Raw genomic sequence first — 27,218 nt, 5'->3', positions numbered from 1 at the left:
TCATTTCCTGTCCTATACATTTATAACCAGCAAGACAGACATAACACTTTACCTGTGTCGTTGCTTCTGTGCGTTGTTACAAACGTTCGTATGTCTCTTCCTGTCATGTTTCTGTAAATTAATGAAACATTTACATTAAAGAAAATGTACAGTGTGCTTTTTTAATTTTTAATAAATGTATTTATTATGTTCAGAACTAAAATAATAAAACAAAAAAGTTAACTGTTTGACAACTATGTGAGAAAGGTTATGGCTAGGAATAGTCCATTATTTACAGGTATAGCACACATGGGAAGCTTCTGGGTTTTTTTTTTTGCATTCTTTCTAAGCTAAAGCCCTCTGCCCACTGACATCACAGAGGTTCTCCAGGCTCTTGAAGGAACCCAACAAAAATGTTGGAATCCACCCAAATACCTGATTACCCCAAGGCTCAGCCTTGTCAGATCACTTCTGAAAGACTGGGCCAGCTGCTCCCACCCTCTCTCAAGCCTGGTGCTCCAATGAATGCTGGAGAAACAGAGCAGAGGGCAATGACTGGCAGTCTCTGCTCAGAGCAGACCAAGAACTGAGCAATCAGCAGTCATGTGATTGCTCAGTTCTCAGGATTAGAGCCAGCAGCGGACAGCTGCAGCATATAAGCGAGCATATAAGCAAGTATGGAGGTTTGTTTCCAGAACATTCCAAAATGTTTGCAAAACATCACACAAACAACTAAGAGCCGATTCACACTGAGGCAGCGTGACTGCTTCAGGGGACCTGCATCCAACTTCAGCGGTGGCTTGCAAAATGACTTCTGTATAGAAGTCAATGGAAGTCGCCTGAAGTTGCCCCAAAAGTAGTACAGGAACCTTTTTCTAAGTCGGAGCGACTTGTGTCGCTCCTATTAGAATGGTTCCATTGTACAGAATGGAGCGCGACTTGTCAGGTGGCTAAGTCTCCTGACAAGTTGCCCCAGTGTGAACCGAGTCTAAATGTGTGGTTTATACAAATATACAGTATAGGAGCAGTTTTATCTGCTAAAGGAATTGTAATATTCCTATGCATATTCAAGATGATGCAGAGCCAGTGTTTTGTAAAAGAGAAGAATTAATAATTTCTAGAATGTATGGCCTTTGTAATGAATAGCAGTATTTTCCTAGCTTTATTAACCACAACTTGGCATTGCATGCTATGATCTACAAACACCCTAGATCCTTTTCCATTACTGATTCTCCCAGAGGGGCCAAGCTAATGTGTAATTTACATGTGTCATTTTGGTACCCAAGTGCATAAATTTACATTTCTCTATACTGAACCTCTTCTGCCATGTAGCAGTCCAACCTCCATTTTGTCAAGGTCTTCTTGTAATGATGCTCTATCCTGTGCCAAAGTTATTTCCCAGGATAATTTGGTATCATTCACTAACACTGTAACTGAGCTCTTGCTCTTGATTCACACCTCTATATCATTAATAAACAAACAATCTGAACAACATTGGCCCCAAGACAGACCCCTGAGATCCACCACTTCTCTTTATAATGTTTTTATATATATGCACACACACACACACACACACACACACACACACACACACACACACACACACACACACACACACACACACACACACACACACACACACACACACACACACACACACACACATGCAAGTGGAAAATGAGGGCTGGCGAGGAGCCAGGCTGCCTGGGAATGGGGGGGGGGAGCACTTCCTACAGGCGGGTATGAATAGGAGCTGTACTCCCAGAGGAAGAGAGAGTGGGGGAATAGAGGGGGTGGCTGGATCATCATGGATGCAGCCTCACCTGTGTCCATCATTGCAGCCTCACCCATGCAGAAGGGGTGGCCGGATCATCATAGCAGAAGAGAGCATGGAGGAAGAGGAGAGCCGGCTTGATCACAAACCTGGGTTTGCCCACTGTAACAGCTTAAATTACAATTGGAGTCCATGCGCATCACACACAGCCCTGTCCTCCTGACCCCACACCTGTGACAGACAGAACGTGCCCTGCCATTGGACTGGGGTTCTTTCTGTCACAGGTGTGTGTGTGTGGGGGGGGTGGGGGGGTGGGCAAGGTTGTGTGTCACGGCAAAGCAATTGTAAAGTAAGCTGTTACAGCGGGCAAACCACGCTCTGATCAAGCCGGCTCTCCCCTTCCTCCATGTTCTCTTCTGCTATGATTATCCGGCTGGACCCCTCTGCACTGGGGAGGCTGCTATTATGGACATAGGTGAGGCTGCACTGGTGAGACTGCAGTGATGGACACAGGTGAGACTGCGAAGATGGACACAGGTGAGGTTGCACTGGTGAGGCTGTAATGATGGACACAGGTGAGGCTGCGTTAGTGGGCACTGGTCACGCTGAGTTAATGGACATGGGTGAGGCTGCATTGATGGGCATGGGTGAGGCTGTGTTAATGGGCATGGGTGAGGCTGCGTTGATGGGCACGGGTGAGGCTGCGTTGATGGGCACGGGTGAGGGTGCATTGATGGGCACGGGTGAGGGTGCATTGATGGGCATGGGTGATAAAGTTGTTGTTAACATTTATTTGTGTAATTTAATTCTGCATAAAACATTTAAGTGTCATTTCATGAGAATTTATGAGGGCATGTATAGGGGTGGGATTAGGGGTGGGGCATGGTAGGGGTTGGGTGGGGCAACCACTGGTGGCAAGTAACCCTTAAGGCCTGGCTAGTAGCTCAGGACTTGAAATTTTGAGCCCTGCTTTAGAGTTATAATAAAGTTTTGTTTTTTGGTTTTTAGTTAAAAATAACAAACATGTTATACTTACCTGCTCTGTGCAGTGGATTTGCACAGAGCAGCCCAGATTCTCCTCTTCTCTGGTCTGTCTTCGGTGCTCCTGACCCCCCCCCCCCCCACCCCCCGTTGAGTGCCCCCACAGCAAGCAGCTTGCAGGGGGGCATTCAAGCCAAGCTGCAGCTCTGTATGTGCATTTAGACATACTGCCATGACCCAGACCCTTTTCTCTCCTCATTGGCTGATTGCCTTTGACAGCAGCGGGAGCAAATTGTGCTGCGCTGCTGTCTCAGCCAATGAGGAGGGGAGTCCGAGACACTCCTACAACATTTCTGAATCTAGATGGGGCTCAGGTAAGTATTAGGGGGGCTACTGCACACAGAAGGATTTCTACTTGATAGAAAGCATTAAGATAAAAGACCTTCTGCCCTTACAATCACTTTAACTATAAACTAAACCTTCTTTAAGCTTTATGGCTTTTAACAGCACCTGTGTAAAAAAAGCAAAAAAAAAAAAAAAAGAAGAGCAAAAAAATAACCCATTAAACTACTTAATTACACATTCCGTAGCTCCTCTAATAGATGCAGATTGAAACATTGTATTGGTGTTTATTACATTCTTTATACATTTTTACACTACTGAGGATCATGCTTTCATTATAAATAAATGCAAAGCAGGACTAAGCTGTCAAATTGTAGATTACACACCGAGAGCCATATACAGCTGTTTATGGTTGGATTGGACAATGATTGTGTATTTTTAGACAGTTCACAGTAAGAATCAATCATGTTGTCTATTTTGTCAGTTCATATCAACAAGCTGAGTTGATGCACTATATAAAAAATAGGAAGGTAGTGTTGTATTGCACCTCAGTGCGTTGTGCTGTACTGCAATGTGCTTTAGCATACATTAGGTAAAAAAAAAATGCAAAGGGAGAGATTTACTAAAACTGGTGCACACAAAAAAAAACTGGTGCAGCTGTGCATAGTAACCAATCAGCTTCTAACTACAGCTTGTTCAAGTAAGGGTCGGTTCACACTGGGATGACTTGTCAGGCGACTTAGCCTCCTGACAAGTCGCGCCCCGTTCTGTAAAATGGAACCGTTCTCATAGGAGCGACACAAGATGCTCCGACTAAGGGCCGGTTCACACTGCGGGCGACTGCGTTCCGACTTCAGGTCGGTCTAGGTCGCCTCAAGTCGCCTCCAGGTCGCGCTGCATTAAAAACAATGATAGTCAATGGAGCTGTCTTAATATACACTACTGCAGTAGCTCCGACTTTTAAAAAAGGTTCCTGTACTACTTGGAAACGACTTCTAGGCGACTTGTACCCATTCATGTCAATGTAAGTCGCCTCTCCTGTTCATCTGTAGGCTACTTGCAGGCTACTTGACAGGAAGTCACCCAGCCCCCACTGCAGGCAGCCCCTCCTTTCCATACACATTAGTTTCGTTTTCCTGGTTATCTTGAACTCACACAGACCAAGAGCTCAGTCCTGCAAAATGTCTGCTATGAACAGGAGAGAACCAGTGGACAATGAGTCCCTCATACGCTTTGTTCGGGAGAGAAGGTGTCTGTATGCCAAGTCTGTATGGCAAGTGACGTGGAAAGTGGACAATGACATACAGCATATGTACTTGCCTTGTGATCGACATCCGTGTATACTTGAAAAACTTGTCATCAAAACTACGCAAGTTCTCATACATAGCCCAGAACTGCCCTCTGTTATGTCGATTGGGAATGATTGGATGGATCCAGTAGCGACGTCTTCTTCCCATCCTCCTCCTCCGCTTCATTTCTTCTTCTTCCTCTTCCATCAGTACTGCCAAACCAGCTGTTAGGACAGCTGACATAAGGTAACGCACAGAGAGCATTTTGGACACAGAACAACTGGCAAAAACAGGAACAAGGAAGAAGACAGGAACAGGAATGATGTCACAAGGGGTGAAAGCTCACTTGTACAGTTCCCTGTCCTGGAGGCGACTTGTAAGTCGCCCCAAGTCGCGCTGTTAAGTCGGATACAAGTCGTATCCGACTTGGCTTCACAAGTAGTGTCGCCTCGTGTCGCCCCCTGTGTGAACCGGCCCTTAGAAGAAGGTTCCTATACGATTTTGGGGACGACTTGAGGCGACTTGCATTGACTTCTATAGAGACTTCGCCTGAGGCAGTCGCGCTGCAAGTTGTGCTGCCTCAGTGTGAACCTACACTAAGCATTGACAATAAAACCTGGAAGCTGATTAATTACCAAGTACAGCTGCACCAGATTCTGTGTGAACCAGTTTTAGTAATGGCCTGTACACACGATCCGAATATCATACGGCAGATCGTACGACTTTTTTGCTTAATAGTCGCAAGTAGAAATTGAATAGGTTATTAAAGTCACGAAAATTCTCGTACAACAGAAAAAAAAAAATCAGAAGTGATGTCATGTGTTGTAATATATTTGTATTGTATTTTTGGACAACTGTACTGACTAAACAAAAATCGTACGATCTGGTATCGGACGAGGAAAATTTTCGTGCTTGTCCAGTCTAATAATATCGGATGAATTGTTGTGAGTGGCTCTCGAAAGCTCTGTACTATGATCCGATTATCGTGCGATCGCGCTGAAAGTGGTATTTTTCGATTTTCAGATTGTGTGCATGGGCCATTAGTTTCTCCCATTGTGTATTAAACAACAACAACAAAAAAAAGGTAACAAAAAAATGTACTGCAATGTATGCCATTACTGCATGTCAATGCATATGGTGTTAACAGGGCCTCAGCAAAGGGCCTGTGGAAGTAGGTATTTCAGGTAAAAATTTCACACCCAGAGTTATTAAGAGAATACACCCATAGAAAATAACAGTTCTGAGTGGAGCATGGCGGAAACATGTGATGAGAGATGTACTGTATATATATATATATATATATATATATATATATATATATATATACACACACACACACACACACACACACACACACACACACACACTGTGTATATATAAATATATAGTGTGTCATTGCTTACCACTCCTTCTGAAAATACAAATTGTCTGGTTGTTTTACTGATCTTCTGGCCTCAATATTTTCATAGTTTCTGACCCAAAACAAGTTTGCAATGGGAAATTTCTGACTTCATTGTGACTTTACTGGCTGCATGCTTGTTCAAAGTCAGTAGATCAGAAAGTATAGTGCCAGACAACTGGCATTTTGAGAAGGAGGGAAGCAATGGCAGCCTGCATATTTTCTCACTATAGTTTAAAGAAAAAGTGTGATGTTGACATATCTGCCAAACTCCAAACTATGTGGAGAAAAAAGTGGAGTAGCATTTATTAACCATGCCACCATCATTTTCTCCAGGAGTCAGTAACAAAAGTGCTCAGATTTGAAGCTCAGGTCTGTACTAGGTATTCATGGAAGGTGACACAGTGGATGAAATACAAACCCTTTTAAGACATAACATAGAAATAATGCAGAGAAGTCTCCACTAGCTAGAACCTGCAAATTAGATCTAATAAGGCTTAAATGGCCTTATAAACAGTCTAAAGAACAGGAAACCACGTGTGATACTTTCTTTTTCTGTATACTGACCTACACCTGAATACACAGAGTTACATTTCGTACAATCTCCGTAATTTTTACTAAACTAAGTTACCTTTATAAAAAAAATAAAAAAAATAAAGTAAAACAAAATACTCATCAGTTAGATACTAAACACGCCTACTCTATAAGGTCCAGAAGGCTACTGAAACACATTAGATCTCCTTGCAAAAAAGAAATATTTTAGAAATATATCATGTTTTATATCCAACAAAACATATTTAATCATATAATATATTTCTGCTAAATTCTAAATTGGTACTTTATAACCTCTAGGGGTGCTAATCTGAGTGATTGTTAGGCTTTGGTATGAGTAGGAACCTATGTAGACTGTGTATTTTTTTTTCACTGTCTCAATGAAACCTGAGATTTTCTTTTTTTTAAATGGATCCTTGTAATCCCCTCTCCTTTGTTTGGTTATTTATTTTTTTGGTTCACCCCATTCCTTATTTCCACATCCTTTATGTTCTGATAACTTGCTACTTGAGAACACTAAGGCCGCGTACACACGGGCGGATTGTCTGCCCAACTAAGTTCGTCAGACAATCCGACAGACAGTCCGTCCAAATTTTGAATGAACGGACTTGACCACACACGATGAACAGACAGTCCGCTGAAAACTTGCGCGATGACGTGTACAGCACGTACGACGGGACTAGAAAAACGACGTCCAATACACTGCAATGCAACCTTCGGCCGTGTAAATCCTTTCTGAGCATGCGCCATACTTAGTCCGTCCAACTTGCCTACACACGAGCGGACTGTCCGCTGAAACCAAGTTTGGACGGACAAAACCAAGTTTGGACGGACAAAATTACGGAAATTCCGAAAGACAAAGTCCGTCAGACTGTCCGCTGAAAAAGTCAGCTGAAGCCCACACACGAGCGGATTATCCGCTGAAACACGGTTCAGCGGACTAAGTTGGGCAGACAATCCGCCCGTGTGTACGCGGCCTAAGAGTCCATTCACACAGGAGCAACTTTGGATCCGACTTGAAGTCGTCCCAAGTTGCCTCAAGTCGCGCAACATGATAAAATCAATGTAAGTGAATGAGAGCCGTCTTAATGTACACTACTGAAGTCGCTCCGACTTCAGAAAAGGTTCCTGTACTACTTCAATCCGACTTCTAGGCAACTTGTACCCATTGATTTCAATGGAAGTTGCCTCCAAGTCTGATCCCCTGTCTTAACTGAAGCAACTTTCCAGGAAGTAAAAATAGTTTTATAGGCAAACCCCTCCCTCCCACAGAGCTGATTATTATGTGATTGGCCACTGGTAAAGTCTCCTGTCCTGGAAGCAACTTCAAGTTGCCTTGTAAGTTGCCTCAAGTCGTGCTGTGGTTCATACTCAAGTCGTGTCCAAGTTGCCTCCCAAAGTCACGCTCAAAGTCGTGTTGCCCCTGTGTGAACGGACGCCTCGTACACACTATTATTTAATTTTTTTAAACAAAACAACAACAAAAACAAAACAAAACTGACAGCTCAGGTGTGGAACCAATGTACTATCAATCGGATGTTATTACAGCAATCACCCCTGCTGTGCTATTGTGTTCTGACAGGGGGCTGGTTCAGCACAGACTGATCCATGTATGGGCAGGCTGGTTGTACAGAGGTCAATCTACTGATTGATTTCTGTACAACCAGCCTGTCAGATTCTTCCCACTTAATCAGGGCCACTGGCTATATCCCGTAGTACTGATCAGTGTATTTTGATGGCAGGGAAGTCCTGCTGTCAGACTGCAATAGTTCAGTGTGAAGGACCCCCTGGTTTAAAAAAAAAAAAAAAAGACTAATCTATGGGCTGCATTACTTTGCAAGTGATCCAAGTTCTGCACTGATCAATGACCAGACAAACTCTACCAATGTATTTTTAACTTTTAAACCCTTTTTGTCCATCAAAACATAGGAGTCTACTAATGTTTGGCCATGTATTTCTCTGCTAACGTAAAGCAGTTACTTTCACAAAAGTTTTATTTTCACACGATGGAGAAACGACATAATGAGGGCCTATCTACAAACATCACTCATTGATACAGGGTGGGAAGGGGGGCTTGTTTATTTACATGGTCGATGAGGAGAAGGCCTTCACAGCTCAGTACGCTATCACTATACAAGACATTTGGCAAGTAAACAACACATTGGACACAGACTGAAAGCACTGAGCCATGTTGGGAACGTTTATTACAGGTTTCCAAAATGAAATTCCCCTGTGCCTGAAAAGCAGTAGTCATTCAAGGGGCACAAAGTACATACTTTAGATCAGAGGTCTCAAACTGGTGGCCCTCCAGCTGTTGAAAAACTACAAGTCCCATGAGGCATTGCAAGGCTGACAGTTAAGAGCAAGACTCCCAAAGGCAATGGCATGATGGGACTTGTAGTTTCGCAACATCTGGAGGGCCACCCGTTTGAGACCCCTGCTTTAGATACAAGGATTCATGTCTGGTCTATCCACAGTCACCTAACAGTGATTAGATCTGGACTATGTACAAGGTCCAGATTTAAAGTTTTTCTTTGTCTTCTTTTAGGTTTTCTATGCTACATATGTTATGCGGGCTCTTATGCCGCGTACACACGATCGAATTGTATGACGTACTTAGTCCGTTGAAACGCATTTCAACGGACAATCCGATCGTGTGTGGGCTTCAGCGGACTTTTTCAGCGTGAAGTCCGGAGTACTAAGAAGGCCGGTTTGCACACCAATCTTCCCGTCGTACTTTGGTTTCAGCGGACAATACGTTCGTCAGTATGCTAGTCCGACGGACTAAGAATGGCGCATGCCCAGAAAGGATTTACAGGGCGGAAGCGTTCTGTCTTGTAAAACTAGTGTTCGTATTGAAGCTAGCATATTCGTCATGCTGCTAATTTTGTGATCTTTTAATATAGTACATTCTTTTCTTCTTCATAATGCGAGAAAAGTGAAGTTGCTTTGCTGCTTATATTCACACAGAGTTATCACAAATGTCTTTATTCATCCTCATCTTATGACTAATATTCCAATTCGAGAATAAATAAAATTAAAAAATAAACGGACGAATTAAGCTGAAGTCTGAAAAGCGCGAATCGTCTCTAACCAAACTTCCACTAACGCAAAGTCAGCAGAAGGAGCCCAAAGGGTGCTTTGCTGTGTCTTGGACTTCCTATTTCTAGTCCCGTCGTACGTGCTGTACGTCATCGCGCAAGCTTTCGTCGGACTGTTTGTGTATCCGTGTGTGGCCAAGTCCGTTCGGTAGAAAGTCCGCCGGATTGTCCGCCGGATTGTATGACGGACTAAGTACGTCATACAATTCGATCGTGTGTACGCGGCATTACACTTCGAGCTATGAGATGTCTTTCTTCCTCTTGGATGACGTACAGACAATAGAACCGACAGTCTTTTCAAGGCTCATCAGCAAAGGATTTGCACAAGCAGGCGGATGGCAGGAATATAACTGGATGGCAATACATGTTTAAGCAGGCCATATATGGTTCAAATCTTGGCCTGTTCAGCAGGAACCGTGTATTGGCAGGCTGAATGTACCAAGTTGACTGACTGATCAACTTGGGTACAACCAGCTTAGATTATTGCTACCATAGTAGCTGCTATAGCCACTATCAATGTCCCCAGTGACACACTTCCATCCCTGTAACATATAACAAACAACAAAGGATTCGCCCTGGGACTTTAAATGAAGTGGGTACTGTTTCCACCAGTAAACATAACAGTAGTAAATATAGTATATGGTTTATTCAAATACAATTGTTTACATGGATAAATAACACCAACGGTTGCCAATTAAAAATATATATAAACAAGGAGTATTGGTACATAAATGTATAAGTAGTACATGGTACACGGGCATCATACTACCCGACTAGTTTCGTGAGATCCAGCTCGCTCTTCAGGGGTGGATGTGTGTAACAATGTACCTAGGATGAACAAAAATATATATGTTTGGCAATATAGCACAGTATTGGTTATAAAGGCACAGGGTAGGAGGGGTTGTAGGCCCCCCCATACTTACCACTGAGCTTGGCCATGGCTCCCGGTGTGCGGCCTCGAGGCGGTGGCAGCAGATGCCTCTCCAGGGAGCTGAGGGGGCAGAATCAAATGGGACCCCACCCAGGGCCAAACGGAGAGCAGGCATGGCAAAGATGTAGTGATGTATCCCTAGGGTCCTCGTTGGTCGATAAAAAGTATAGGCTGTGAACATAAGTATGTTTGTCAGGCATCTAGAGTAGTAGAGTAAAATCAATACATATTGGTATAAAGAAATGTATGCATGTATGCATGAATGAAAGGCCTGAGCCAAAGGTTGTAGGGCCATGAAGATGACAATACTGTGCTATATTGCCAAACATATATATTTTTGTTCATCCTAGGTACATTGTTACACACATCCACCCCTGAAGAGCGAGCTGGATCTCACGAAACTAGTCAGGTAGTATGATGCCCGTGTACCATGTACTACTTATACATTTATGTACCAATACTCCTTGTTTATATATATTTTTAATTGGCAACCGTTGGTGTTATTTATCCATGTAAACAATTGTATTTGAATAAACCATATACTATATTTACTACTGTTATGTTTACTGGCGGAAACAGTACCCACTTCATTTAAAGTCCCAGGGCGAATCCTTTGTTGTTAGCCACTATCAATAATCATTGTCTTCTCCTGGCAGGGATGGCTTTCACCACCCTCCCGCTGGGGGAGAAGACAATGGCCCCGCAGGAGGGATTACCGCATCAACACTGTGTTGATAGAGGAATCAAGCAAATTTCTTTCCTGTAACCGTTCATGTATGGCCAGCCTTAGTTTACGCAATATAAATAATCTGTTCTATAGCAGTCTTTAACCACTTGGGTACCGCGCTATTGCAAAATGACGGCAATAGCGCGGACCCACATTTCCGGGACTACGTCTATTGACGTCATCCCGGATACGAGCGGCCTGCGCGCCCCCTAAGGGGCGCGCGCGGCGCGCTCTGTGATCGGCGAGTCCGTGAGACTCGCCTGATCACCGATCCGTGTAAGGGGTCGATCCCGACCCCTTATCACGTGATCAGCTGTCAGCCAATGACAGCTGATCATGTGATAAAACGGAGCCGGTAATCGGCTAGTATTCCTCCTCGCGCTGACAGCGCGAGGAGAAAAAAAAAAAGCCGATCGCCGGCGGCCGTGTTCGGGACATCAGTCCCGATCACGGCCAGCAATTTAAGCGGACACCTGCCCCCTGCCAGTGCCCACCTGCCACCCGCAGTGCCATCCTGAAATAAAGTAAGTGCCCCCCTGTCAGTGCCACCCAGCAGTGCCCATAGTGCCCACAGTGCCACCCAGCAGTGCCCACAGTGCCACCCAGCAGTGCCCACAGTGCCACCCACAGTGCCACCCAGCAGTGCCACCCACAGTGCCACCCAAAATCTGCCTCAAAGGTGCTGCACCCCAGTGCCGCCCATCAGTGCCCAGCAGTGCCGCCCATCAGTGCCCAGCAGTGCCGCCCATCAGTGCCCAGCAGTGCCACCTATCAGAGCCACCTATCAGTGCCACCTATCAGTGCCCATCAGTCCCATCTATCTGTGGTACCTATCAGTGCCCATCCATGCCACCCATCCGTGCCACTTATCCGTGCCACCCATCCGTGCCATCTTATCTGTGCCCATCTTTGCCCATCAGTGCCGCCTTATCTGTGCCCATCGGTGCCGCCTTATCTGTGCCTATTAGTGCCGCCTTAACTATGCCTATCAGTGCCCACCAGTGCAGCCTATCAGTGCCCACCAATGCAGCCCATCAGTGCCCACCAATGCAGCCCATCAGTGCCCACCAATGCAGCCTATCAGTGCCGCCTAATCAGCGCACTTCAATGAAGGAGAAAAATGACCCGTTTGCAAAATTTTATAACAAACTATTAAAACATGATTTTTTTTTTTTTTTTTTTTTGCATCTTTTTTTGTTTGTTTAGCAAAAAATAAAACTCCGAGCTGTAACTAAATACCACCAAAAGAAAGCTCTATTTGTGGGAAAAAAATGATAAAAATTTCATTTGGGTACAGTGTTGTATGCCCGCGCAATTGTCATTCAAAGTGCATCAGCGCTGAAAGCTGAAAATTGGTCTGGGACTGAGGGGGGTTTAAGTGCCCAGTAAGCAAGTGGTTAAACTACACGTTAAGTACGTTAGACCTTTCCTTCTTTCAGAACCAAGACCATCTGTCCCTCAGTCACACTCAGTGGTCCTTTTTTAAATCAGATGTAGAAACCTTTATAAAAATGTACTATTTAAAGTAACCCTGCAATTACAGTGTTAAAACAAACAAGAAAGGAGGCCCTATACTCGCCTTTCTAGCAGTCCATTTGTTGCAATGCCACCATGATGGTTCTCCCCAGATGTTGCATCACAGCTGCTTTTCAACACAGTACGCTATATAGAGTATAGAGCCTCTTAAATTAGAAGTAGTACTTCTTTCGGTTTTGAGCCTGTGGTATCAGGATAATTTTACCAGAGTATTATACTACACTAAACATTTCATTCAAACTATAAGGCCTGTGGCAGTGCAGAGGGAGAGGAAGTCAAAAGAAACTTTGTTCCTCTGTGGTTTCCCTTAGGCCGCGTACACACGGGCGGACTGTTCGCCCAACCTTGTTCGGCAAACAGTTTCATCAAACAGTCCGCTCAAAATTTGCATGAGCGGACTTGCCCACACACGAGCGGACTGTTTGACGAACAAGGTTGGGCAAACAGTTCGCTCAACTTTTGAAATGAACGGACTCGCCCACGTAAGGCGGAGGCAAATCCGCCCATTTCGAGCGCGTGTACAGGTAGGCGGGGCCCGCGAAGGAGACGTCGCGGGCTCCGCCGCCTGGAATGGGCTTAAAGGGGAACCCCAACGCCGAAAAAAATCGGCGTGGGGGTTCCCCCCAAGTCCACACCAGACCCTTGTCCGAGCACGCTACCCGGCCGGCCAGGAAAGGGGGGCGAGCGAGCGCGCCCCCCCTCCTGAGCCGTACCAGGCCGCGTGCCCTCAACATGGGGGGTGCCTTGGGGAAGGGGGGGCCGCGCGGCCCCCCCACCCCAAAGCACCTTGTCCCCATGTTGATGAGGACAAGGGCCTCTTCCCGACAACCCTGGCCGTTGGTTGTCGGGGTCTGCGGGCGGGGGGCTTATCGGAATCCGGGAGCCCCCTTTAAGAAGGGGGCCCCCGGATACCGGCCCCCCACCCTATGTGAATGAGTATGGGGTACAATGTACCCCTACCCATTCACCTGTGAACTAAAGTACAATAAAAAACACAACACAGAGAAAAAATATTTTATTGCACAGCTCCGGGGGTCTTCCGTCTTCGGGGGTCTTCTCGCCGGACTCCTCCGCTATGTGTGTGTAGCTCTTTTGCTAGCGGAGGAGTCCGGCTTTCTTCCTCCCCGCCGCCGGCCTCTTCTCCCGACTTCGGGGGTCTTGTCCCCCTCTTCGGTTCTTCTGCCGGGCCACCGCGCCTGGTCCGGTGGCCCGGTCTTCTGTCGCCGTCTTCCGTTCTTCTGTCGCCGCCTTCGGTTCTTCTGCCGGGCCACCGCGCCTTCTTGTAGCTCTTTTACAGGCGGTGGCCCGGTCTTCTGTCGCCGCCGCCGCCTTCCGTTCTTGTTCTTCTTCTTGTTCTTCTTCTTCTCCTGGAGATGTTGACTCGACGAGCTCTCCGGCCGGAATGCCAGAGCCGCGCTGTGCGGTCACTTATATAGTGACAATGGGGCGGTGTCACATGGTATATGTCACATGGGTTGGTCACATGGTGACCCCGCCCCCTTACGATGTCATAGTCCCCATGTGACATCAACCCATGTGACCAACCCATGTGACATATACCATGTGACACCGCCCCATTGTCACTATATAAGTGGCAGCGGAGCGTGTCCCTGGCATTCCGGCCGGAGAGCTCGTCGAGTCAACATCTCCAGGAGAAGAAGAAGAACAAGTAGAAGAACAAGAACGGAAGGCGGCGGCGGCGACAGAAGACCGGGCCACCGCCTGTAAAAGAGCTACAAGAAGGCGCGGTGGCCCGGCAGAAGAACCGAAGGCGGCGACAGAAGAACGGAAGACGGCGACAGAAGACCGGGCCACCGGACCAGGCGCGGTGGCCCGGCAGAAGAACCGAAGAGGGGGACAAGACCCCCGAAGTCGGGAGAAGAGGCCGGCGGCGGGGAGGAAGAAAGCCGGACTCCTCCGCTAGCAAAAGAGCTACACACACATAGCGGAGGAGTCCGGCGAGAAGACCCCCGAAGACGGAAGACCCCCGGAGCTGTGCAATAAAATATTTTTTCTCTGTGTTGTGTTTTTTATTGTACTTTAGTTCACAGGTGAATGGGTAGGGGTACATTGTACCCCATACTCATTCACATAGGGTGGGGGGCCGGTATCCGGGGGCCCCCTTCTTAAAGGGGGCTCCCGGATTCCGATAAGCCCCCCGCCCGCAGACCCCGACAACCAACGGCCAGGGTTGTCGGGAAGAGGCCCTTGTCCTCATCAACATGGGGACAAGGTGCTTTGGGGTGGGGGGGCCGCGCGGCCCCCCCTTCCCCAAGGCACCCCCCATGTTGAGGGCACGCGGCCTGGTACGGCTCAGGAGGGGGGGCGCGCTCGCTCGCCCCCCCTTTCCTGGCCGGCCGGGTAGCGTGCTCGGACAAGGGTCTGGTGTGGACTTGGGGGGAACCCCCACGCCGATTTTTTTCGGCGTTGGGGTTCCCCTTTAAGCCCATTCCAGGCGGCGGAGCCCGCGACGTCTCCTTCGCGGGCCCCGCCTACCTGTACACGCGCTCGAAATGGGCGGACTTTCCGAGCGGGAACAGTCCGCTCATTTCGAAAGTACAGCGGACAAGCCCACACACGGGCGGACTGTTCGCTCAAACACAGTTTCAGCGGACAGTTTTTCGGAATTTCCGAAAGACTTTGTCCGTCCAACTGTCCGCTGAAACTGTCCGCTGAAAGCCCACACACGAGCGGACTGTCCGCCCAAACACTGTTCAGCGGACAAGGTTGGGCGAACAGTCCGCCCGTGTGTACGCGGCCTTAGTCACAGGGGGCAACAATCTAATTGGATGCTGGTGCCCCATGTGACTCTGGTGGCAATCTTGGGTCAGGCAGGGTCTATTATAGATCCAGGCTCCTGGGCTTGGCATGCATTTTACATGTGGCTAGAGTAGGGACAGATTACCCGTCTGTCAGGGACAGTGCTTAGCTTCAGAGAGCAGGAAGAGGTTTCAGTCGAGTAGGGAAAATGCAGGGGCAAATGATCCTACCTGGAAGCCTCCCCACTTGGGTATGGACTGGCTAGGCCGCATTCTGCACCTCAGGACAGATGCTGTCAGCACACCTGAGACTTTCGGATACAACTCAGAGCTGTTACATCCTATGAGTGCTCCCGGTCAGGTTAACTTCCCACCAGGCTTGTTGTGTATTGACAAACTTCAGTTACAATATATTTCTGTTCTCTGCACCTGGCCTCAGAATTTTTTTCTGCCACTGCACCTATCCACATAAGCACTACCCCTCCGAATTCAGGGCAGCTGCAGCTGCAATCGGCATGTCTTTGATTTGTACAGGTTGGCTGTATAATTCACGTGTCCCTTCTGGACAGAGAAATACACCTGAATGTACCCTTCTGGCTGCTATGTGCCTGAAAGGATGCAATTATTTGGAAAAGCCAGTATAAAAGGAAAAATAATGGTGAAAAAAGTATTTGTGGGTTTGACCAATGTTTATTAATTATCTATTGTCTTTATTAAAAAGGTTTATTAAAAGGTGTGCTCTTTCACATTTCAGAAAATTAGGAGGTATACATGACAGGCACAGCTACGGGAAACTTGTCAATAAAAAAAAAACATGAAAGCTGCTGTTGCTGACCTTCTTTTAAAAATCAGAGGCCTTTAGGTGTCTCCTGTCTCATTCACCGGGAACAAGTACGCAGATCAGGAGATCCAATGAGAGGTTAGCAGTGTCAACTTTCATATCTCTCTCATGACAGGTTTCTATTTACCTAAGTATGGGACTTTACTAGGAAAAATGCAACTGCACCACTCTCTCATTGCTAGAACACTGCAAATCAACAGCCCACAGACTCAGTTATGCTAACCAGGGGCAGACTAGGGGAAGAGGCAGGAAAGGTACCGGTCTCAGCTGAGGAGCCACAGTTGGGGCAAGCCTTTCCTGCCCAAGGCATTGCCAAGCCATTTCCTGCACCGTTCAGGATCGGGCTTTCAAAATGACAGCAAAATCTTGCAGATTACAGTGTGAGAATATGTTTTTAACATAAGCATCTTAAAATTGTCTTTACTATAAATCCAAAGCATCAGCTTCCTTCTCAATATTTTTGGTGGAACAGTCCAGAAATGTGGAACACCACAAGTAGATGTGTAAGCAAGGCTGTCTTAATGAATGGGCACACCAGGTACTGCCCAGGGGCCCCAGCTGCATGGGGGGCCCCTGCACTTTCCCCAAAGCAGTTGCTCCATGAGCCCACGCTGCCTGGAAATTGGGGGCCCCATGATGGCACTGAGAGTGATGGATACACAGGGGAGGCAGGCTAGCAGAGGTGCGCCGTGCTGTGAAGAATGATACCTATTATTTCACAGTCTGCAGTGAGGGGCATGGCTGGAGCGCCAGTGAATGCTCGGGACTCGGAGGCTGTGGGGTAGGAGCTGGAATGGGAGCTGCTGAGTCAGCAGCACTGAGAGCCCACCTGTGGAAGTGGCATTGTGGATGGTGTCATGGTGAGCTCAGCTGTCCAGCACTGTTGGCACTGAAGGACTTGGAATGTTCGGAGGGATGCTCCCTCCACCGCCCTTCCTTCTGCCTGCTTGATTGGTATAGGTGAGTCATTGTCACAGTGCTGGAGGTGGGCACATAGCCAAAAGTTCACATGCACTGTATCTCCACTGGAAAAGAGGGTACTACATGAATGGAATAATGGTGCTGGGGGGATATCAAGGGTGTATGGGAGAAAACAATGCTGAGGGGGATCTGGGGTGTATAGGGTGTAGCAATGCTTGGGGTACCTTGGATAGCTATAGTACTAGAGGTATCAAGGATGTAGAGAGGCCACCATGTATGGGGTATCAGGGATGTAGTGGGGTCACAATACAATATGGGTATCTTATGGTATATGGTAACAATGCTGGGGGGAATGTCAAGGGTGTAGAGGGGTCAGAGTGCTGGGCGGATATCTGGGATGTAGAGGGGTCAGAGTGCTGGGGGGATATCTGGGATGTAGAGGGGTCAGAGTGCTGGGGGGATATCTGGGATGTAGAGGGGTCAGAGTACGGGGGGGGGGGGGTATCTGGGGTGTAGAGGGGCCATAGTGCTGGGGAGGCATCATTCTAGCAGATATATTATTTGCACAGAACAGCTTTGTTACTTTATGTATGTAGTATTTTCCCACTGTTTCTTTGCTGTACAGAATGATTGTTCATGTAGTTTAAGCGGAGCTCCACCCAAAAGGGAAGCTCCGCTTGTCTGCCTCCTATCTACTTGATGTCTGTTTACCTGCGCTGTCTCCATTGTAGGGGCCTCAGAGCATTACTTTGACCAGGGGCCCATGATGCTATTAAGACGGCTCTGTGTGCAAGCCAAATATGGCTATGCTAAAGCTGAACATGGCTTTGTCAATAAATTGGCAAGTCAGGATGGTGAATTTTCCATCCTTCTGGTGGAGGCATGATGTTAGTCCACACTGATGAGTAAAACAGGTAGCAGGTTAAGTCAAGTCTAGTCCCAGCTGCAAACTAATCCAACTATTCTAAAACTTTTCTTTAACAGAGCAAGCTGCCTTGTGGACTTTTAAACAGTGTTTTAGCTTATGATATATATTTTACTGGAGAAACAAAATGTTGCTGGTGTGCCATTAATTTTTACACTCCATGACAGTTTTTATGATGTAATCTACGACAAGCCGTCAGGTTCCTGAATGGAACAAATTTTCAATGAACTAGAAGACTCCTCTGTGAACAGTAAAATGTTTATAGAACAAGACAATGCATACTGAATTCCCTATCTAGTTTAAATTCTGTTACTTGGAATAAACACTTCAAACTTTTACGGATTCTTTCGGTCACCTACCATTGTATAGAACTATGTATAAAAAAATTTGTATTACATTATTATTATTATTATACAGGATTTATATAGTGCTAACAGTTTGCATAGCACTTTACAATATGAGGGCTGACAGTACAGTTACAATACAATTCAATACAGGAGGAATCACAGGGCCCTGCTTGTTAGAGCTTACAATCTAGGAGATTATAGAATTTTTACACTTGCAAAAAAAAGTATGTGAACCATTTTGGAATGATAGGGATTTCTGCACAAATTGGTCATAAAACGTGATCTGATCTTCATCTAAGTCACAACAATAGACAATCACAATCTGCTTAAACTAATAACACACAAAGAATTAAACGTTACCATGTTTTTATTGAAAACACCATGTAAACATTCACAGTGCAGGTGGAAAAAGTATGTGAACCCATAGACTAATGAGATCTACAAGAGCTACTCAGAGTGAGGTGTCAGCCAACTGGAGTCCAATCAATGAGAGGAGATTGGAGGTGTTGGTTACAGCTGCCCTGCCCTATAAAAAAAACAAGCACCAGTTCTGGGTTTGCTTTTCACAAGAAACATTGCTTGATGTGAATGATGCCTCGCACAAAAAAGCTCTCAGAGGACCTACGATTAAGAATTTTTGACTTGCATGAAGCTGGAAAGGGTTAGAAAAGTATCTCCGAAAGCCTTGTCTATAAATGGAGAAAGTTCAGCACTGCTGCTACTCTCCCTAGGAGTGGGATGACTGCAAGAGCACAGCTCAGACTGCTCAATAAGGTGAAGAAGAATCCTAGAGTGTCAGCTAAAGACTTACAAAAGTCTCTGGCATATGCTAACATCCCTGTTAGCAAATCTATGATACGTAAAACACTAAACAAGAATGGATTTCATGGGAGGATACCACAGTATCAGTATACTACTGCTGTCCAAAAAAAACATTGCTGCACGTTTACAGTTTACACAAGAACACCTGGATGTTCCACAGTACCGGCAAAATATTCTGTGGACAGATGAAACCAAAGTTGAGTTGTTTGGAAGAAACATACAACACTATGTGTGGATAAAAAGAGGCACAGCACACCAACATCAAAAACGCATCCCAACTGTGAAGTATGGTGGTGGGGGCATCATGGTTTGGGGCTGCTTTGCTGCATCAGGCCCTGGACGGATTGCTATCATCGAAGGAAAAATGAATTCCCAAGTTTATCAAGACATTTTGCAGGAGAACTTAAGGCCATCTGTCCACCAGCTGAAACTCAACAGAAGATTTTTTTTGCAACAGGACAACGACCCAAAGCATAGAAGTAAATCAACAAATAATGGCTTAAACAGAAGAAAATACGCCTTCTGGAGTGGCCCAGTCAGTGTCCTGACCTCAACCCGATTGAGATGCTGTAGCATGACCTCAAGAAAGCGATTCACACCAGACATCCCAAGAATTTAGCTGAATATTGCTGAACTGAAACAGTTCTGTAAAGAGGATCTGATCTGCAACTACAGGAAACGTTTGGTTGAAGTTATTGCTGCCAAAGGAGGTTCAACCAGTTAAATCCAAGGGTTCACATACTTTTTCGACCTGCACTGTGAATGTTTACATGGTGTGTTCAATAAAAACATGGTAACATTTAACTCTTTGTGTGTTATTCTTTAAGCAGACTGTGATTATCCATTGTTGTGACTTAGATGAAGATCAGATCACATTTTATGACCAATTTGTGCAGAAATCCATATCATTCCAAAAGGGTTCACATACTTTTTTTTTTGTAACTGTACATGATATACTTGCACATGTATGGAGCTGACACCTCTGATACAAGGGTGCACTAAAGAAAGCAAGGAGTGTTGCTCTGCACCCTGTAGAGGCTTTGACAGCTGCTAAGTGAAGCTCAGTGCAATATCCCCTATTTTCTCCCTTCACAATTTGTTCCCAGCTTTCCCAGTCAGTCATCAATGGCTTCTACAGAACACTACATTTTTGCTGTCTTAAGTGCCAAGTCTGTGCACACAACAAAGCTTTCTGAGCACATTTAAAAAATGTCCATAGTTATACATGTCTATACTAGTCTTACCTACAAGCAATTCAAAAGATGTTATAGGTACTTTACCTCTCACTCACCTATCACTTCTCCTGTATTACTATCCTTTTCTGTAACTCTTTTCTATGCCATCAAATATTCAGCATATGGTCAAGTCCTTAAAATATCTCTAAAATCCAAATGTTTTTCTTGTTTTGGATTGAGTACAAAATGGTTAAAACCATTGTTAGCATTTTTGTCATCTGTGTCCCATTGCAGATATCTTCCCTCACTTCTTGAGCTGCAAAAACAGAAGGAAGTAAGAGGAAATCTCCCCAAAACAATTCCTTTAAGACAACGGTTATGCCCTCTACACACGGTCGGACTTTCAGACTACAAAATCTGTCGGATTTTTTCTGACGGATTTTGGCCCAACCTTGTCTTGCATACACACGGTCGCACAAAGTTGTCAGAAAATTTGATCGTTCTGAACGCGGTGACATACAACATGTACGACGGGACTATAAACGGGCCAATAGCTTTCGTCTCGTAATTTATTCTGAGCACTTAAATGAAACAATTGGATTTTGGTGTCGGAAACTTTTAGATTCAGCTCTCAAACTTTCCGACGGAAAAAGTCTGATGAAGTCCACACACGATCGGATTTTCCGACAACACGTTTCGATCACACATTTTCCATCGCAAAGTCTGACCGTGTGTACAGGGCATAACAGAAACCCCCCACTGTAAAAGTTCCAATCTATTCCTCTGATGAAAACTCAAAAGTTTAGACTTGATTACGATCACCAGGTCCAATAAGGAGAATGAATCTACATACTTTGCACACAGACATTGTGGTTAACCAATGTAACAGTTGCTTTATGTGCAGTATAATACCCAAATTTGACTTTTTTATATTTTGCTTCCTATAGATGCACCAGAACTGTGAATTATGCAAATTCACACCATTGACATCTATTTGACTTTAGGCTCCATCTCATATGATTGCAAAATGAAATGTATGGATCTTGATCATCGTTTCCAATATCTGGCTGGGCTTTTAAGATCTTTTGGAAGTGATCCATCATGTGGAATGTACTTTACACAATTCAAACATTTCTCTGTCTGTGTAGTCTACCCACACAGGATTATTGTGGTTTATATCGCAATATCTCTGGAAAGAAGGTCCTATTCATTATACTTTTTTTAATTTCTATATATAGACATTGATCTTACAACCTAACAAGTTCCCTATTTAAATTTTTATAGCTGCTTTCTTGACAGTATACCTTTATATTATTTGTGTATATTTTATATATATATATATATATATATATATATATATATATATACACACATATATATATATATACATACACACACATATATATATATATATACATACACACACACACACACATACACACATACATACACACACACACACTAATATATATATATATATATATATATATATATATATATATATATATATACACACATACACATATATACATATACACACACACACACATATACATATATACACATATATACATACATATTTATTTAGACTATGGACACAAAAAAACCCCATTGAGTTTTTAGAAATCAGTCTGTGCGGACATTCAGATACAGTTTAAATCCAAGATTTACAACATTGATTTTATTTTATTATTATAAGCATCGCACTCCCTGTCAGTGGTTTTAACCTCTTCAGTCTATCCAAAATGAAGAAAAAAAAAATCCAAAAACAATTAAGGTTTGTTTTTAGATTTATTTTAAATACCACATTAAAACCCATATCTATTTACAAAGGCCCCATATCTATTTACAAAGGCTTGTAGTCCCAATTCACAACACCCCCTTTCAACCACCAAAATAATCTCATTGCTTCCTTGACTGTATAGTCCATTAAAAACGCTGCCACCAAATCATCCTTGTTTCTATTAAATTTCCTTTAGATTGTTAGCTCTTTAGGCCAGAACTCTTCAGGAATCACATCAAAATAGTACAGGAACTTTTTCCAAAATTGCCTGGTGCTGAGTCACAATGTTGTGAATTGACACCCCATTGAAAACAACATGATTTCCATTGTCATGCAAGTCTGTGCCACTCAAGTCGCATCTGAATTCGCACTTGTCAGCCAGGCCTTAAAATGTGTTGTCCTATTTTACACCATGCTACATAATGTTTTGGTGCTGCATAATGCTGTATAATCCATTTAGTAACATAGCACCCAGAAGGAGTATAGTTTTGGTCAGAATTTTAACTGGTAGATTCAAAAGCTGCAGTTTAAAATCTTAAAAAAAAAAAAGAAATCAGTGTTTCATGTAGCATGCTTGCAAATAGCACTAGCAGTTCTAGATAAACAACAGTTGAGCAGTGAAAACAGCATGCCTTACAGAAGACCATTGGCCTATACCTAGAGATTTATTTTTCACTTAACAAATTCCAACTATTCATGACACATTTGTCCATACACAGAATCCCACTGGCCATACCACCTGCCTGTACAACTGAAATTCACAGCATGTATAAACACGTGGTAGTCGTAGTGGTAGTAAAAATAGACTTTTCCAAATACTTTTCTTTTTTCATATTGCAACATGAAACATTCTTTTTTTTTTTTTTTTTAAACATAGCATGCATTGGAAGTAGCAAAGATGACATTAGGTTCAATTCACTAAGCCATAACGCATGTATTATTTTCTGTACCAATCATTATTTTTAGCCATGTGTCCTCTCATTGACTCTCATTCCTGAAAATTAGGAACATTATATCAAATAATGATCTTTATGAATTGAGACAATTGTCTCTAGGTTACTCATATAAAGAAGGAAGATGGGGAGATGTGGAACTACCCTTGGTTCTTTGGAAGACGAAATGTGTGATTTGGAAGTGTCCTATTTTAGATGTCTCTGGCTAACCTAGTTTACTTCTACTATCAGAGATAGACATATAACATCAACCCAAAATAGCCTTTGAATGTCTAGGAATGATCTTTTGTGTTCTCAGAAATCCTCACAATGCATTACATCAGTCCCAGCAGCTGCAAGTCACTTAAAACAGTATCCCACAGTGCATTGTGGTTATTTCTATGATTGTTACGGACATTAACATATCATCTTAGGATTTCATAAGCTACATACTATATAAAGAGTTGGGTGTGAGATACATTTCTTCTAGGATGTTGCTGTATCTTCAATAGTCTCCAGAACTAGTGTTGTGCTAGACATAGGGGTTGATTTACTAAAGGCAAACAAGACTGTGCACTTGCTCCAGAGCTTAGTAAATGAGTTAAAGTTTTACTTTGCAAAGAGTACCCAATCACGTTTTTATTTTTATTTTTTAGGTACATCACAGGACACAGAGACTCAGTAATTACTGATGAGTTATATAGGTATCACTAGGTGATTGGACACTGGCACACCCTAGACAGGAAGTTCAACCCCCTATATAACCCCTCCATTTACTGGGAGTACCTCAGTTTTGTAGCAAAGCAATATAAGTGTATTACAAGAGGGGAGGGACCTCTGTGTCCCGTGATGTACCTCAAAAGAAAAAGATTTTACAGGTAAGCTGTTATAAAAAGCCTATTTTCTTTTTTATAGATCATGGGACACAGAGACTCAGTAATTACTGTTGGGATATCCAAGAACAATGCTATCTGAGGGGAGGGAAGACAACAAAGTAGGGTGTAATCAGACCTGAGGACCATGTACTGCTGACTGCAGCACACTGCGCCCAAAAGGCGATATCATCATGCCTTCTCACATCTACCTGATAAAATCTGGTGAATGTATGGACTGAAGACCAAGTTGCAGCCTTGCAAATAAATTTGAGCCATGGAGGCCTGGTGATGCACTGGCCACAAAGCACTAATAGCCTTTGTGGAGTGCGCTTTGATTTGAAAAGGAGGAAATTTTACCATTTAGCAATGGTAGATTTCGATGCTGCCTGTCCTCTATTAGGACCTTCTGGCAACACATAATATCCCTTTTGTGAATCTGAGCAGTTGCTTACAAACAGGCTTTGACTGCTCTCACTACATCCAAAGAATGTAGTGACCTTTCTTCCGTAGAACAGGTATCTGGAAATAAGGAAGGCAGAACAATATCTTGGTTTAGATGAAAACCTGAAACCACCTTCGGTAGAAAGGTAGGATGGGGACACAATACCACTCTATACTTGTGCATGATTAAATATAGCTCTTTACAGGAATGAGACACTAATTCTGATACTCTTCTAGCAGAAGAAATGGCTACCAGAAAAATTAGCTTCCTTGTCAAAAGGACCAAGGGAATTTGATGTATTGGCTCAAAAGGCTGTTTCTGTAAAACTGCCAGAACCAAATTCAAGTCCCAGGGGTTCAGGGGCACTTTAACCGGAGGATTAAGGTGCATTACCACCTGTATAAAGCTTCTGACCAAAGAATGTGAAGCAAGAGGACGTTGAAACAATACTGACAAGGCCAAGACCTGGCCCTTAAAGGATTCTACCTATGACATATTTTCTGGCATGCCAACCCCTGGATTCACACCAGGAGACATATGCTTTCCAGACTCTATGATAAATCACTCTTGAATCTGGCTTCCTTGCATTACTCAAGGTAGAAATCACTGGGCCTGAAAGCCCATGTCTCTTCGGAACATAGGTTTCAATAGCCAAACTGTTAAATTTAGCGTTTGTAAGGTAGGATGGAACACTGGTCCCTGGGATAGCAGGTCTGGACGTGGTGGTAGGGTCCTTGGGGAACCCACCGCCATCTTTACTATTTCTGCATACCAAGCTCTTCTGGGCCACGATGGGGCCACCAGAAGTACCAACTTCTTTTCGTGCTTGATCCTGTGAAGAAGTCGTGGCAGTAGCAGAATAGGAGGGAATGCATAAATCAGAGAGAACTGATGCCACGGAGTCACCAATGCATCTGTCCCGCAGGCAAGAGGATCCCTTGTTCTTGACACAAAGTTGTCGATCTTGTTGTTGAACCTGGACGCAAAGAGATCTACATCCTGGACCCCCCCCCCCATCTTTGGCATATGGCCAAGAAGATGTTGGGGTGAAGAGTCCAATCCCTTGGAAATAACTGCTGGTGACTTAAGTAGTCCTCCTGCCAGTTCTCTATCCCTGGAAAAAAAAGGTTGCTGATATGCACGACACATGCTTTTCTGCCCAGATTAAGATCCGGTTTACCTCTCCCTGAGCTGCACGACTCCTGGTGCCTCCTTAGTGATTGATTATAAGCCACTGTTGTGGCATTTTTGGATTGGATCCTGACAGGGCAACCCTGTAATCTGAGCATCCAGGCCTTTAGGGCTAGATACGCCGCATGGATTTATAGAATGTTGATTGGTAAGGTCCTGCTCCATCTCCCTTGAACAGTCAACTGTTCCAGAACTGCTCCCCAGCTCGAAAGGCTGGCATCCCTCCGCTGTTACCACTCTCCAGGTAATTGTTTAAAAGGATTTCCCTTTCCACAGATTCTCAGGTATTAACCAACTGAGGCTCTGATGCACTGTAGGTGACAGGCACATCGGCAAATCTAGCGCCTGGACCTTCTTGTTCCAGGCAGACAGGATACTGTATTGCAGCAGTCTCGAATGAAACTGAGCATAGGAAACTGCTTCGAATGAAGCCACCATCTTCCCCAGCAACCTTATACAAAGGCGAATAGAAGGACATTTCTTTGCCCTGACTACCTGAATCAGCTCTTTTATGGCACTGATTTTTGCCTGGGGTAAAAATACCCTCTTCTGTACTGTATCTATGACCAGACCCAAATACTATAGTCTTCTTACTGGTTTTAAAGTAGACTTCACTAAGTTGAGGACCCAACCTAGGTATTTCAGGTAGTTGACTGTGTTGACCAAGTTTTGGTCCAAGCAGGCTACCGACCGGTCTATAAAGAGCTTGCACATGATTGGATGATGGAAGTCAGCAGAGCTTCTGCTCATTTACTAAGCTCTGGAGCAACTACAACTTGCAGAGTGCACAGTATTTTTGCCTTTAGTAAATCAACCCCATAGTGTTGTTGGTGTCTTTCCTGTATTTAAAGCAGACCTTTAACTAAATTATTAAGGAAGTCTGTTTAATTACCTTCCACCTCCCGCTCACATCAATGCTTACTTTTTTTTTTTATTATTATTTATTTATTTTTTATTCTGGGAGAGAAGTCCACAAGGACCACAATATGACAATGCAGTAAAGGAAGCAGGAATACAAATACAGAAAAAGGAGCTACATGACTTTGACATATATGATGTTATATCTTATTGTGGTTCGTGCTGATACAGGCAGGGAGAGTATAATGAATGTGATAGCATTACTATCTGAGTTTTATTGTAGATCAAATTTTCCTGCTATACCTTTCTTGCAAATCTACCATGTACTCCCCTGTCCGGTAAGGACTTATCTGTATTCTTGAGGTGTGAAGGGTGGGTATGTTGTAGTCCTATGGGTTCATTCCCTTTTCTTTTCCAGAAAGTGTAGAAGAGTAGAAGAAGATGGAGGTAGTTTAGAGAGTGGGTAGAGAGAAGGTAGATGGTGGTGTGGAAAGGGGGGGGGGATAGGCAGGTTAGGGGTGGAGGGAGGGTGTCCCACGAACATGGTTCTGTGGGGCTTCTCGGTTGGTTTGTTTTCTACATAATATGTCACATTACGTAAATACTAAAATGTAGGGCTGATTTGAATGTTTTTAGGCTTCAGAGGTGCTTCCTCTGCGAGCCTGGCCTTCATCTGAGTATATAAATAAATTCCACAACTTCCAGGTTTTGGAGTATGCGTCCTGCCTATTTTGGG

At 44.4% G+C, this 27,218-nt stretch overlaps 1 protein-coding gene across 1 annotated transcript in view; it reads right to left on the bottom strand.

Moving 5' to 3' along the window:
- The window catches only part of CCDC148 (coiled-coil domain containing 148), a 416,154-nt gene that overhangs the window by 336,131 nt on the left and 52,805 nt on the right, over window positions 1-27,218 (bottom strand). Inside the window, exon 2 of the mRNA XM_077447650.1 lies at window positions 53-111. Coding sequence (XP_077303776.1) covers window positions 53-107 — 55 coding nt within the window. The 5' untranslated portion in view covers window positions 108-111. The remainder of the gene's footprint in view (window positions 1-52; window positions 112-27,218) is intronic.

Source organism: Lithobates pipiens, unplaced genomic scaffold (genome assembly GCF_037356315.1).
Source record: "Lithobates pipiens isolate NorthernLeopardFrog02 unplaced genomic scaffold, aLitPip1_a1.2 Scaffold_22, whole genome shotgun sequence".
NCBI classification, from domain to species: domain Eukaryota; kingdom Metazoa; phylum Chordata; class Amphibia; order Anura; family Ranidae; genus Lithobates; species Lithobates pipiens.
The sequence above is the reverse complement of the archived record's forward strand: the minus strand, read 5'-3'. Positions and strand labels throughout refer to the sequence as shown.